General features: G+C 50.0%; 1 protein-coding gene across 3 annotated transcripts in view; it reads right to left on the bottom strand.

The window, feature by feature from the left end:
• LOC140494106 (FYN-binding protein 1-like) overlaps window positions 1-14,411 on the bottom strand; it is a 190,366-nt gene that overhangs the window by 134,222 nt on the left and 41,733 nt on the right. For all 3 annotated transcript variants that reach the window (XM_072593080.1, XM_072593103.1, XM_072593092.1), the window contains exon 2: window positions 4,711-5,842. In XM_072593080.1, the coding sequence (XP_072449181.1) occupies window positions 4,711-5,842 (1,132 nt within the window). The remainder of the gene's footprint in view (window positions 1-4,710; window positions 5,843-14,411) is intronic.

The following is a 14,411-nucleotide window of genomic DNA, read 5'->3' as shown; positions in this document are numbered from 1 at the left end:
TGGTTAACAAGGTTAGATCTCTTGAAATACAGGGAGAACTAGCCATCTGGATACAGAACTGGCTCAAAGGTAGGGGATAGAGGGTGGTGGTAGAAGGTTGTTTTTCAGACTGGAGGCCTGTGACCAGTGGAGTGCCATAAGGATCGGTGCTGGGTCCTCTACTTTTTGTCATTTATATAAATGATTTGGATGTGAGCATAAGAGGCATAGTTAGTAAGTTTGCAGATGACACCAAAATTGGAGGTGTAGTGGACAGCGAAGAAGGTTACCTCAGATTATAATGGGATCTTGACCAGATGGGTCAATGGGCAGAGAAGTGGTAGATGGAGTTTAATTCAGATAAATGTGAGGTGCTGCATTTTGGGAAAGCAAATCTTAGCAGGACTTATACACCTTAATGGTAAGGTCCTTGGGATTGTTACTGAATAAAGAAATGCAAACATATAATAGAAAGCAGGCTACACCACCAGTGCTTCATTTGGAGACTCACTGAAGATGTTACGTCTGAAAATGAACCTTCCTCCATCCAGACAAAGTCTCTTCCCTGGGGTGGGGGAGTCCAGAACTAGAGGGCATAGGTTTAGGGTGAGAGGGGAAAGATATAAAAGAGACCTAAGGGACAACTTTTTCACGCAGAGGGTGGTGCGTGTATGGAATGAGCTGCCAGAGGAAGTGGTGGAGGCTGGTAAAACTGCAACATTTAAAAGGCATCTGGATAGGTATATGAATAGGAAGGGTTTGGAGGGATATGGGCTGGGTGCTGGCAGGTGGGACTAGATTGGGTTGGGATATCTGGTCGGTGTGGACAGGTTGTTTCTTTGCTGTACACCTCTATGACTCTCTGACTCGAAGTATCAATCTTTCCCCAGTAAAGTTGCCTGCTGACTTCTGACTATACGATCCTCTCGGATAGCTCTTCTGTACTCTCCTATCCTTCCCAGTCAGCTGTTGGCAACATTTTCATCGGCGAGTCTCATTGAATGTCACAGTAGACCCAATGGGCTGAATGGCTCCTAGGTCTCATGGTCTAAGGGAGCAGGTTCAAGTCCCACTGCAGACACTTAAACACAACATTGAGGCTGACACTTTGACTCAGTACATTAGGAAAGTTGCTCTGTCGTACATTATGTTAAGGTTCTGTCTGCGCACTCAGTTGTGGTGCGGCAGTGGTGTAGTGAGTAATGTCATTGGATTAATAATCTAGTGTCTCAGGCTAAAATTCCAGTAATAATGGTTCAAATCCTAGTAAGGCAGATGATGAAATTTAAATTCAATAATGGTGACTATGTGACCACTGTTGATTATTGTAAAAACCCATCTGGTTCACTAATGCCCTGTAGCAGGAGTGGGGAGTCTGCTGTTCTCACAATGACGTGGGTGACTCTGAAATGGCCAGGCAGGGCACTTCATTGTAAAAACATAATGAAACCAGACAGTCCACCTGGCATCGATCTGGGCACTGGAAAAGACAATGGCAGAAGCAGCTGTGTCGAGTCCGCAAAACCCTCATTTGTAATGAACGAGAGTGGACACTTAAACAACTAAACATCTCAAGCAGAGGACAAGGTTGACAAAGCTGACAGGAGGAATTAGTGCTTGTGATCAACTTACAGTCGTGTGGGTAGGTTTCCAGAAGTACTGTGAAGGAGTAGGGAGAAAGGGAGAGAGAGAATCAGACTGACAGAGTACAGGAGAGATAGGTGGAGAGAGAGCTAGATAGAGAGAGAGAGAGAGAGAGAGAGAGAAAGTTTGGAACAGGGCAGGAGTGAATGATGCAGGAGTTGAGGGAGAAATATACAAAAAAATGTGTAATATTTCAGGGATTGGAAGGGGTGACGCAGAGAGACTGAGGAATAAGGGTGGAATTTGACTGATAGGGAGAGAGTGAAGACTGACAGAGCCAGCAGTGATAGGCAGAGAGGCAGTGTGGGGTTAGGCAGGTGTTAGGAAGCCTGTTGCTTATGGTGCACCTGGGGAGGTCAATGAGGAACCATCAGCAGGTGAGGAAGGTGCAGATGAGCACAGAGAGAGAGTGAGGATTCTGACAGTACAGTGTACACTCTGCAAACTGAAACTCAGGTCCTGGGTGGCAAATGTCCTTTTCACCTGCACATGAAGGTGCAAACAGCCCGGCAGAGACTGGCTAGAATCATAACGGGAGCAAATGGCAGATGTGGATACGCAATGGTAATTCATTCTAACACTGTCAATCTATCTTCATTCCAATCTCAGTATCTACACGAGGGACCTGCAAAGCTTCCTGCACCTTTTTAAAGTGAAAGTAAAACTCTCTCTACACTGTCTGTAACAAATGCTCCCAGGACAGGGACAGCACGGGGTTAGATACAAAGTAAAGCTCCCTCTACACTGCCCCTATCAAACACTCCCAGGGCAGGGACAGCACAGGGTTAGCTACAGAGTAAAGCTCCCTCTACACTGTCCCCATCAAACACACCCAGGACAGGGACAGCACAGGGTTAGATACAGAGTAAAGCTCTCTCTACACTGTCCCCATCAAACACACCCAGGACAGGGACAGCACAGGGTTAGATACAGAGTAAAGCTCCCTTTGTTTCTTTAAACAGAAAGTCACAAAACATTTAAACAGCCCCTGTGGGGACACTGTAACCAAAGACAAATGAAGGAATCAGAACCACTGTTTGGAGTGTTGAAACATCCCGGCTGGTGTGTGGATGAGCACCATGTACTCCCTCCCTGGGAATCCTGAGTGCAGACACTAACACGAAGGAAGGGTCGACAGTCAGGAACAGTGACTCCCTCCACATCCCTCGACCTGTTCTAGTCCTCGGCACAGAGCCACAAGAGCACCCTGTGTATTCAGCCCAGTCACCCCAGTCTCTTGCTGAGAGGATGGAGCTGACTCAGAATCAGCCAGGTTCAGAATCTTTAAATGATACAATCTAGAAAGAGGCTATTTGGCCCACTGTTCCTATTCTGGCCCTCTGAAAGAGCTATCGTTGAGATTTACTCTCGTTCCCTTTTCTTATCTTCCCTCTGAACATTTTCCCGTTTTCAAAGTACTTATCTGAATCCACAAGAAGTCTCCTTCCACCACCCCATCAGACCAGGACAATCCTCTGGGTCTAAGTATTTCTCATGTTTTTTTGTGACAATCTGAAATCTGTGCCCTTTGGTGACTAATCCTTTAGATTTGGACATCCTTTGGGCCAAGGGTTTGGAGACATGAGAAGTCAGTAACAAGTTGCCTATGCTGATTGACAGGGTCTGAACAACTGCAGCCAGAGGAACAATCCAAGCTCCCTGCACAGCTCCTGCCCCCCCAGCCCAGCACAGGACAAAGCCCTTCCTACACACACACCTGAAGGGTTTCCCCATCTACAGTCTGATAGGGGTCACTCTGTGAAGGCCTGGGCATGAACAAAATAAATTAATCAACAAATAACCAACCCAACTATTACTAGGAACACTTTCTCCTTATTTAGTCTACCAAAACCATTCATTCTTTTGAATGACAGTCACAGAGAGCGACAGCACAGGAAACCACCTTCTGGCCCATTGCATCCCCTCCAAACAGAGACAACCATCTAACTTCTCCAGTTCCACTTTCCACAAACTGGCCCAGAGTTCTGTAAGTCTTCAAGAAGGCAGCTCACCCCCACCTTCTCAAGGGGCAACTAGGGACGGGCAATAAATGCTGGGTCCAGCCAGCGACTCTCACATCTCAATAAAAAATAAAGTGCACCTTGAAACACTTCTTCAATGCGATGAGGGTTTTCTGCCTCTCCTAGCCACACAGGCAGCGACTTCCAGACTCCTACCACCCTCTGGGTGAAAATGTTTTCTCACAGCCCCCCTCTGAACCTCCTGCCCTTTTCCTTCAATCTAATAAAGTTAACAAACCTCCTTTTAATCTTCTTTGCACCAGTCTGTCCACACAAGCCCATCCCTGGTGCCTTGATCTTGTTTGAGATCTTGGAGGTGATTGGTCAGCCCAAGTCCCCTGACTGACTAACCCGTATTCCTCTCCTGAAGACATCAACCCTTTGTTGATGGGTGGTTGGGCAGTGTATCATTCTTCATTTACACAGTGACTGAATGGGGAGGGCTGGTTGACAATGGAAGGCATCACAATTAGATATAGTTCTTCGGGCTAAAGGGATCCAGGGATATGGGGAGAAAGCAGGAACAAGGAATTGAATTAGATGATCAACCACGATCGTGTAAAATGGTGGAGTAGGCTGGAAGGGCTGAATGGCCTACTCTTGCTTCTATCTTCTACAATTCAATGTTTCACCTCCTCCTGCTTACTACATAGTCTCTTCCTGTCCTACAACTGTCTAAGAATGGCACAATTCTCAAACTCTGGCCTCTTGTCTACTGTTGGTGGCCGTGACCTCAGGTGCTTGGAGTGCAAATTCTGAAATTATGCTCCTATCCTCTTTGTCTGTTTACTGCACTTGAAGATACTCCCTGTTCTGACAGCCCCACTATCCAATGCAGAAAACACTGTGTAAAGCACCTTAGGATACCTTGTAACATTAAATGGATATATAAATGCAAGTTGTGGTTCAATGCTGTTCACTACAAGGAGGCTTTAGCTAAAATGTCCACAACGGAATGAGTTAGCAAATGCCTATTGAAAAGATAACAAGATTTTTAAACATCACCCTCTGCCAAGATATAGGTCTGTTTTAGCAACGCATTAACGAGTGAGATTGTGAGAAATACCTGGGGGTGCTGGGGGCTCCTTCTTGTGGGGATGGTGGAAAAGGTCCAAGTTCACCGTTGGAGGTCTTTTAGGTTTTTGAGGTGGGGCCCCCAGAGTCCATGGAGCGGGCAGGGCTCTCCGTTTGGGGGCATTTGGATCCTTTGGCCTTTCCTCAGTCTCTTGACTCTGCGACTTGTTGAGGAATTGGCTCTGCAGTTTCTGGACATTGCTGATCCCAGGAGGCGAAGCAGAGGCCTCTTCCTGTTTGGGTTTAGGTGGGAAGTTCTTCAGGCCACTGGGCCTCAGGGGCTCACTCTTGTTCTCGTTGGTTGTGGATGCCTTGTCCTCTCCGCCATGACTGAGAAATCTCCCTCGCTCACTCACGGGTCTGAGTGACCTCACACCAAAGGCCCCATCCCCTCTCCCAGTGCTTGTCTCCTCTTTGCCGACGCCTTCCTTGTTTTCTCTATGTGTGCTGCTGGCTTCATTCCAAGGTTTCAGCCCTGCAGGTGGTTTGGAGAATGCAGGCTTCGAGGCCCTGTCTTCACCCACGTTGCCCGAGTGGCTATTTGGGGGCTTTGGGAACTGGGATTTGGGGAAAACTGGCTTAGATTCATGGGAGGTCACGGGATTCAACGGTTTGGAAAATGGAGACTGTTTGGAAAAACCTGGCCGGACTTCATTTTCCTTTTGTGAATCAGCTGAGTCCAGCGTAGGCCTCAGTCCAGCCTGAGGCTTTGGGAAAGGAGCTTTCTCGTCTTTCTCGGCTTTCTGAGCACTGAAGGTATTCAGGGATGGTTTAGCCCCCAAAGTGGACTTTGGGAACACAGGCTTGCAATCATTGGCTTCCTTGCTGAGTCCCTCAAACTGAGCTTTCAAAGCTGACGGTTTGGGAAAAGCTGTCCTCTCCTGGAACGGTTTGGGTGCGGCCTGGCTGGATTTCTCGCTGAAGGAGCCTGTCGCTCTGAGGGTCTGGAACTTGGGAGCGGCGGAGGTTTCGAATCCAGCGGCCTTGCTGGCCACTGAGGACTTGTCCGCTTGGAGTGAGGACTGGGGAGTGAACCTGACAGGCCGAGAGCCTAGGGAGGATGTCTCCTCTGCAGACTTGTTGCCAAACTTCGCCATCAGAGCCTTCACGTCAGTCTTGCCATCCTACAGAACACGCCAGGAGAAAAAGGAAAACTCAGTGTTAGGTTTGTGTGAGAAGGAGTTTAAGACAAATGAGGTTTTCTTGGTAGCAGCTAAGAGTCTCCCTAATTGGTTCATAGCAAAAGCGTGACATTTTCAGTTTCCTGTCATTGTCGCAACCACCTGACCTGACCTTCCTTTGCTGTGGTCTCAACAAGCTTTGCAACAATAAATGCATTAGCAAGGTGTTTGCATGTAAGCCAGACTTACAGTCAGAGACCACAAGTAAGAGATAGGGGCACTTCCTTCTGTCTCCATATCACATTGCGAGATCATTAGAGGAACCAGTCAGCAAATTGAAACTACGGGGTGTCACACACTCCACAGCCCAGAGAGGCTCCATTATTTCTGTGACAATCAGGTCTATTCCATGTCTGGGCACATGTGAGTGATGTCCCCAACAGTACCCTTCCACCGACACACTCATTTGTTTGGTCCTCACCCTTAACAATTTCTCCTTTGAATCTCCCACTTCCTCCAGACCAAAGGGGTAGCCATGGGCACACGTATGGGCCCCAGCTATGCCTGTCTCTTTGTTGGCTATGTAGAACAGTTGATCTTCCATAATTACACCGGCACCACTCCCCACCTCTTCCTCCGCTACATTGATGACTGCATTGGTGCCACCTCGTGCTCCAGCGAGGGGATTGAGCAATTCATCAACTTCACCAACACATTCCACCCTGACCTTAAATTTACCTGGACCATCTCTGACACCTCCCTCCCCTTCCTGGACCTCTCAACCTCCATTAATGATGACCGACTTGACACTGACATTTTTTACAAACCCACTGACTCCCACAGCTTACCTGGATTATACCCCTTCCCACCCTACCTCTTGCAAAAATGCCATCCCGTATTCCCAATTCTTCCGCCTCCACCGTATCTGCTCCCAGGAGGACCAGTTCCACCACAGAATACACAAGATGGCCTCCTTCTTTAGAGACCACAATTTCCCTTCCCAAGTGGTTAAAGATGCCCTCCAACGCATCTCGTCCACATCCCGCACCTCCGCCCTCAGACCCTACCCCTCCAACCGTAACAAGGACAGAATCCCCCTGGTGCTCACCTTCCATCCTACCAACCTTCGCATAAATCAAATCATCCGCCGACATTTCCGCCACCTCCAAACAGACCCCACTACCAGGAATATATTTCCCTCCACACCCCTTTCCACCTTCCGCAAAGACCGTTCCCTCCGTGACTACCTGGTCAGGTCCATGCCCCCCTACAACCCACCCTCCCATCCTGACACCTTCTCCTGCCACTGGAGGACCTGTAAAACCTGCGCCCACACCTCCTCCCTCACCTCTATCCAAGGCCCTAAAGGAGCCTTCTACATCCATCAAAGTTTTACTTGCACATCCACTGATATCATTTATTGTATCCGTTGCTCCCGATGCGGTCTCCTCTACATTGGGGAGACTGGGCACCTCCTAGCAGAGCGCTTTAGGGAACATCTCCGGGGCACCCGCAACAATCAACCACACTGCCCCGTGGCCCAACATTTCAACTCCCCCTCCCACTCTGCCGAGGACATGGAGGTCCTGGGCCTCCTTCACCGCCGCTCCCTCACCACCCGACGCCTGGAGGAAGAATGCCTCATCTTCTTCCTCAGAACACTTCAACCCCAGGGCATCAATGTGGACTTCAACAGTTTCCTCATTTCCCCTTCCCCCACCTCACCCTAGTTCTAAACTTCCAGCTCAGTAACTGTCCCCATGACTTGCCCGGACTTGTCCTACCTGCCTATCTCCTTTTCCACCTATCCACTCCACCCTCTCCTCCCTGATCTATCACCTTCATCCCCTCCCCCACTCACCCATTGTACTCTATGCTACTCTCTCCCCACCCCCACCCTCCTCTAGCTTATCTCTCCACGCTTCAGGCTCACTGCCTTTATTCCTGATGAAGGGCTTTTGCCTGAAATGTCGATTTCGAAGCTCCTTGGATGCTGCCTGAACTGCTGTGCTCTTCCAACACCACTAATCCAGAACATGTGAGTGACAGTACAATTAAACCAATAGCACTCAGTACTGTAGCTGTGCAGCGATACTCAGGTTAATTGGACACACAGGCCGGGGTCACATCTAGCAGCAGCACTGTGTTCCAACTTGTTATTTTCATTTATTTGTTCATGGGAGATGGATCTTTCTGACTGGGCCAGCATTTGATTATCCAAAGGGCAGTTGAAAGTCAACCACTTGGTCCGGACTCACATGTGGATCTCCCCTCTAGGATCGCCCTGATTTCACCATCTTCCATAGTGAGGTTCAAGCCCATGTCCCTCAAGCATTAGCCTGGGCTTTAGGATTACTAGCCCAGTGACATCCCTACCTCCCCTAAGTCATTGTCCCTTGAGAAGGTGCCGGTGAGCTGCCTGCTTGAGCTACTGGTGTATGAATAGGAAGGGTTTAGAGGGATATGGGCCAAGTGCTAGCAAATGGGACTAGATTAGGTTGGATATCTGGTCGGCATGGATGAGTTCATAGAATCATAAAATGCCTATAGTGTGGAAACAGGCCATTTGGCCCAACAAGTTCACAGTGACCCTCTGTAAATTATTCCACCCAGTTGGACCGAAGGGTCTGTTACCGTGCTGTATATCTCCATGGCTCTATGTGCTCAGGTAAACCTACAATGCCCTTAAAGAGGGAATTGCAGGCAATACATTTCCAAGTCAGGATGGTGAGTGACTTGGAGGGGAATTTGCAGGGGGGTGGTGTTCCAATATATCTGCTGCTCTTGTCCTTCTAGATGGAAGTGGTAATGGGTTTGGAAGTGCTGTCTGAGGATCTTTGGTGAATACCAGTGTGTTCTGGTGTGTGTTATTACAATGCACCAATGCTCTCCAGAACCTTTGGTTGCAGATGTGGCCCAAGAGACCGCTCCTTGAGTTAGAATACTCTGAATGAAAGCCTCACCACCAGAGCAGTGCCTTACTACTGCAGATGCCATCTATTCAATGGCAGGAGTTCCCCTCACTTACCAGTCCACTGAACCGCATGATCAAAGTGAGGTCCAATGACTTGTCCTTTAGTGTCTTGAACAATATTTATCCTTCAATCAGCATAGAATCCGATTGTCAGGTCATTAATAAGTGACTGTCTGTAGGGAGCTGGCTGTGCACAATTTAGCTTCTGAACTTCCCACATTGCAGAAGTGTTTGCACTTTTCAAAAATACATCTTTGGCCTTCCTGGGTAAGGTGAGAGCGGAAAGTTTTAAAAGAGACCTAACAGGCAGCTTTTTCATGCAGAGAGTGGTGTGTGTGTGTGTGAGCTGCCAGAGGAAGTGGTGGAGGCTAGTACAATTACAACATTTAAAAAGCACATGGATGGGTATATGAATAGAAAGGGTTTAGAGGGATACTGGCCAAATACTGGCAAATGGGACTAGATTAATTTAGGATATCTCTGGTTGGCATAGATGTGTTGGACCGAAGGATTTATTTCCATGCTGTACATCCCTATGACTCTATAGCTGCAAAGGACTTTGGAATATTTGAGGTGCCATATAAATACAAATCTGTCTTTCTACTTTTGTGTGTGTTATCTCCATGCACTTTTTGCCTCGAGATTTGAACATGGACTATTCAAACTATTTGAGTTCACATTTGGTGCTGTCTCATTCACCGAAGGCAATAGCCCACCCCCCAGATATTGGACAGTCCACATCAGATATGCAACAATACCTGACCACATCCAGGGTTGGTCTGGAATGTGGTGAGTGACATTTGCATCACTCAGATACCAGACAATAGCTATCTCCAACAGGAGAGTGTCTAACCATCACTCAGATTCCAGGCAATGACCACATCCAACAGGAGAGAGTCTAACCATCACTCAGATACCAGGCCATGACCATCTCCAACAGGAGAGTCTAACCATCACCCAGATACCAGGCAATGACCATCCCCAACAGGAGAGAGTCTAACCATCACTCAGATACCAGACAATGACCATCTCCAACAGGAGAGAGTCTAACCATCACTCAGATACCAGACAATGACCATCTCCAATAGGAGAGAGTCTAACCATCACTCACATACCAGACAATGACCATCTCCAACAGGAGAGAGTCTAACCATTACTCCTTGATGTTCAATGACGAAGACAAATATCATCCCTTTTGGCAGTGCCATGGTTATCTGACCAGCCTGAGAGACTGATGCCCTTGTACCAAATTGGCACATGATCAGATTTTTGCTCCTTGGCATTGTCTGGGCCCAGCTTTTGTTGTCTATCCCTAATTACCCAAAGGGCAGTTTAATCATTAACCGCATTGCTGTGGGTCAGGAGTCACATGTAGGCCAGACCAGGTAAGGGTGGCAGTTTCCGTCCCTAAAGGACATTAGTGACCCAGGGGTGGGGTTTTTATGCCAAGCGGCAGTGGTCACATGGCCATCATTAGACTAGCTTTTATTTCCAGTTTTATATTGGATTCAAACTGCAGCCTGGAATGCCATGTCTCCAGGACATTAAACTGAGCCTCTGGATACTTGGGCCAATGACATTACTGCTGTGGCACCATCTCTTTAAATTAGCATAGCTAATTCTTGCTATTGCACCATCCCTGAATTGCAATATGACTGAAACCTCTTTGCAAATGTTGGTTAAGCAGCCATTAAACAATGAAGAAACCACATCCGTTAGCAGCTCAGGAAGCTGGCTGAGTTAATCGCCCAGAATGAGGAAAGAGTCTGCAATTCAGCTTGCCCCACATGAGGGAGCACCCCCACTCCCCTTCCCCACAGCCCCCTCCACTTTCCTTCCCAACTCCCCTTCCCCACAGTCCTTCCCCACTCCCCTTCCCCACAGCCTTTCCCCACTCCCCTTCCCACTCCACTTCCCCACAGCCCTTCCCCACTCCCCTTCCCCACTCCACTTCCCCAAAGCCCTTTCCCACTCCCCTTCCCCATTCCTGTGGTGAGCTTTGACAGCTCATGGATCAGGAAAGGCCAAGGTCTCTAACACACAGTTGTACATCTGCTGTCACCTTGAACTTTAGCCTCAAACCCCCTGCACTCTAGTTGAACACCCAGCTGAGCAGTGTGTGTCTATCTGTTTATCTGTGTGGATTGGTGTGTGTCTGTCTATACCTGTGTGTGCGTGTGTGTTAGCATATGCTGTTGACTCTCGGAGTATGTCTGTTGTATGTCTAGGTGTATGTCCATCAGTGTGTGGACCTGTATGTAACTCTGTGTCCGTGTCTGTGTGTATAATTGTTTGTGTGGGTGTGTGTATATGTTTATGCATGTGACTGTGGCTGTGTGTGCATCTGTGCGCGTGCACACGTGTTTGTGAGAGTGTGTGTGTATGCTCGTGTGTGTGCATGTGGGTGTTGTGTCTGTGTTGCGGTGTGTGTCCATGTGCGTGCACGCGTGTGTGTGTTGCAGTGTGTGTTGTGGTGTGTGTGTGTATGTGTGTGCGTGCGTGCATGCATGTATGTTGCGGTGTGTGTGTGTTGTGATGTTTGTGTGTTGCGGTGAGTGTGTGTGTGTTGTGGTGTATGTGCATGCATATGTGTGAGCGTGCACGTGTGTATGAGTGTTTCAGTTGTGTGAGCGTGCACGTGTGTATGAGTGTTTCAGTTGTGTGAGCGTGCACGTGTGTATGAGTGTTTCAGTTTGTGTGAGCGTGCACGTGTGTATGAGTGTTTCAGTTTGTGTGAGCGCACGTGTGTGTGTTGTAGTGTGTGCATGTGTGTTGCCGTGTGAGTATGTTTTGCAGTGTGTTTTGTGGTGTTTGTGTGTTGCGGAGTATGTATGCGTGTTGTGGAGTATGTTGGGGGTGTGTGATGGGTATATGTGCATGCGTGTGTGTCTGTGTCTGTGCATGTGTGCACACGCACGTGTGTGTGTGTCTGTGTGTGTATATGTGTGTCTGAGTGTGTGCTTGTGCATGTGTGTGTGTCTGAGTGTGTGTATGATGTGTGTGTTGCATTGTGTTTGTGTGTATGATGTGTGTGTGTTGCGGTGTGTGTGTGTTGTAGTGTGTATGTGCGTGTGCCTGTGTGTGTGCGTGTGTGTTGTGGTCTGTGTGTGTTGCGGTGTGTCTGAATGTGTGTGGGTATCTGAGTGTGTATGTGTATGGTGTGTGTGTTGCGGCCTGTGCGTGTGTGTTGCGGTCTGTGTGTGTGTTGCGGTGTGTGCGTGCGTGTACGTGTGTATGCATGTGTGTGTATGTGTTGCTGTGCGTGTGCATGCACGTTTGCCTGTATGTGTTACGCTGTGTGTGTTGCAGTATGTGTGTGTGTTACGGTGTGTCTGTGTCTGTTGTAGTGTGTGGCGCACCTGTGTGAGTGTGCATGTGTTGCAGTTTGTGTGTGTGTTGCGGTGTGTGTGTGTATGTGCGCGTGTGCGTGTGCCTGTGTGTGATGCGGTGTGTGTGTGTGTGTGTGTGTGTGTGTGTGTCTGTTGAGCTGTGTGCACTAAATAAGGACAACATTGGGCATGCCAGTATGGAAGACATTCCTCAACGTGACCCAGATCCATTCCTGTGGATTGAAGCAGGGACTTTGGAAAGCAGGGGAAAATTGTTCCCCTACATGGGACAGGGTCAAGGAAAGGGAAACACTGTACCCCAACACAGGGCAGGGTGAGGGAGAGGGGAACACTGTACCCTAACAGGGGGGCAGGGTCAGGGACAGCAGAATACTGTACCCCAACAGGGGCAGGAATGGGGAGAGGGGAACATTGTACCCTAACAGGGGGGCAGGGTCAGGGACAGCAGAATACTGTACCCCAACAGGGGCAGGAATGGGGAGAGGGGAACATTGTACCCTAACAGGGGGGCAGGGTCAGGGACAGCGGAATACTGTACCCCAACAGGGGCAGGAATGGGGAGAGGGGAACATTGTACCCTAACAGGGGGGCAGGGTCAGGGACAGCGGAATACTGTACCCCAACAGGGGCAGGAATGGGGAGAGGGGAACATTGTACCCTAACAGGGGGGCAGGGTCAGGGACAGCGGAATACTGTACCCCAACAGGGGCAGGAATGGGGAGAGGGGAACATTGTACCCTAACAGGGGGGCAGGGTCAGGGACAGCAGAATACTGTACCCCAACAGGGGCAGGAATGGGGAGAGGGGAACATTGTACCCTAACAGGGGGGCAGGGTCAGGGACAGCAGAATACTGTACCCCAACAGGGGCAGGAATGGGGAGAGGGGAACATTGTACCCTAACAGGGGGGCAGGGTCAGGGACAGCGGAATACTGTACCCCAACAGGGGCAGGAATGGGGAGAGGGGAACATTGTACCCTAACAGGGGGGCAGGGTCAGGGAGAGTGGAATACTGTACCCCAACAGGGGCAGGAATGGGGAGAGGGGAACATTGTACCCTAACAGGGGGGCAGGGTCAGGGAGAGTGGAATACTGTACCCAACGTGGAACAGGGTCAGGGAGAGGGGAACACTGTAACCAACAGGGGGCAGGGTCAGGGAGAGGGGAACACTGTAACCAACAGGGGGCAGGGTCAGGGAGAGGGGAATACTATACCCCAACATGGGACAGGGTCAGGGAGAGGGGAACACTGTACCCCAACACAGGGCAGGGTCAGGGAGAGCGGAATACTATACCCCAACATGGGACAGGGTCAGGGAGAGGGGAACACTGTACCCCAACAGGGGACAGGGTCAGGCAGAGGGGAACACTGTACCCCAACAGGGGGCAGGGTCAGGGAGAGGGGAACACTGTACCCCAACAGGGGGCAGGGTCAGGGAGAGGGGAACACTGTACCCCAACAGGGGGCAGGGTCAGGGAGAGGGGAACACTGTACCCCAACAGGGGGCAGGGTCAGGGAGAGGGGAACACTGTACCCCAACAGGGGTCAGGGTCAGGGAGAGGGGAACACTGTACCCCAACAGGGGGCAGGGTCAGGGAGAGGGGAACACTGTACCCCAACAGGGGGCAGGGTCAGGCAGAGGGGAATACTGTACCCCAACACAGGGCAGGGTCAGGGAGAGGGGAACACTGTACCCCAACAGGGGGCAGGGTCAGGGAGAGGGGAACACTGTACCCCAACAGGGGTCAGGGTCAGGGAGAGGGGAACACTGTACCCCAACAGGGGCAGGGTCAGGGAGAGGGGAACACTGTACCCCAACAGGGGCAGGGTCAGGGAGAGGGGAACACTGTACCCCAACAGGGGGCAGGGTCAGGGAGAGGGGAACACTGTACCCCAACAGGGGTCAGGGTCAGGGAGAGGGGAACACTGTACCCCAACAGGGGTCAGGGTCAGGGAGAGGGGAACACTGTACCCCAACAGGGGGCAGGGTCAGGGAGAGGGGAACACTGTACCCCAACAGGGGTCAGGGTCAGGGAGAGGGGAACACTGTACCCTAACAGGGGCAGGGTGAGGGAGAGGGGAACACTGTACCCCAACAGGGGGCAGGGTCAGGGAGAGGGGGGAAAGAAATCAAGTCTCTTGAAACCAAAGACCTTTGACTGATTTCGATGAGGAGCGGAATTAAAAACGGGAAGAGTGAACATTGTTTCTCTGAGCATGTTAAACTGTATGCGGAGGCTGGCCCAT

This window comes from Chiloscyllium punctatum, chromosome 2 (assembly GCF_047496795.1).
Source record: "Chiloscyllium punctatum isolate Juve2018m chromosome 2, sChiPun1.3, whole genome shotgun sequence".
NCBI lineage: Eukaryota > Metazoa > Chordata > Chondrichthyes > Orectolobiformes > Hemiscylliidae > Chiloscyllium > Chiloscyllium punctatum.
This window is presented reverse-complemented; position numbering and strand designations above follow the sequence as displayed.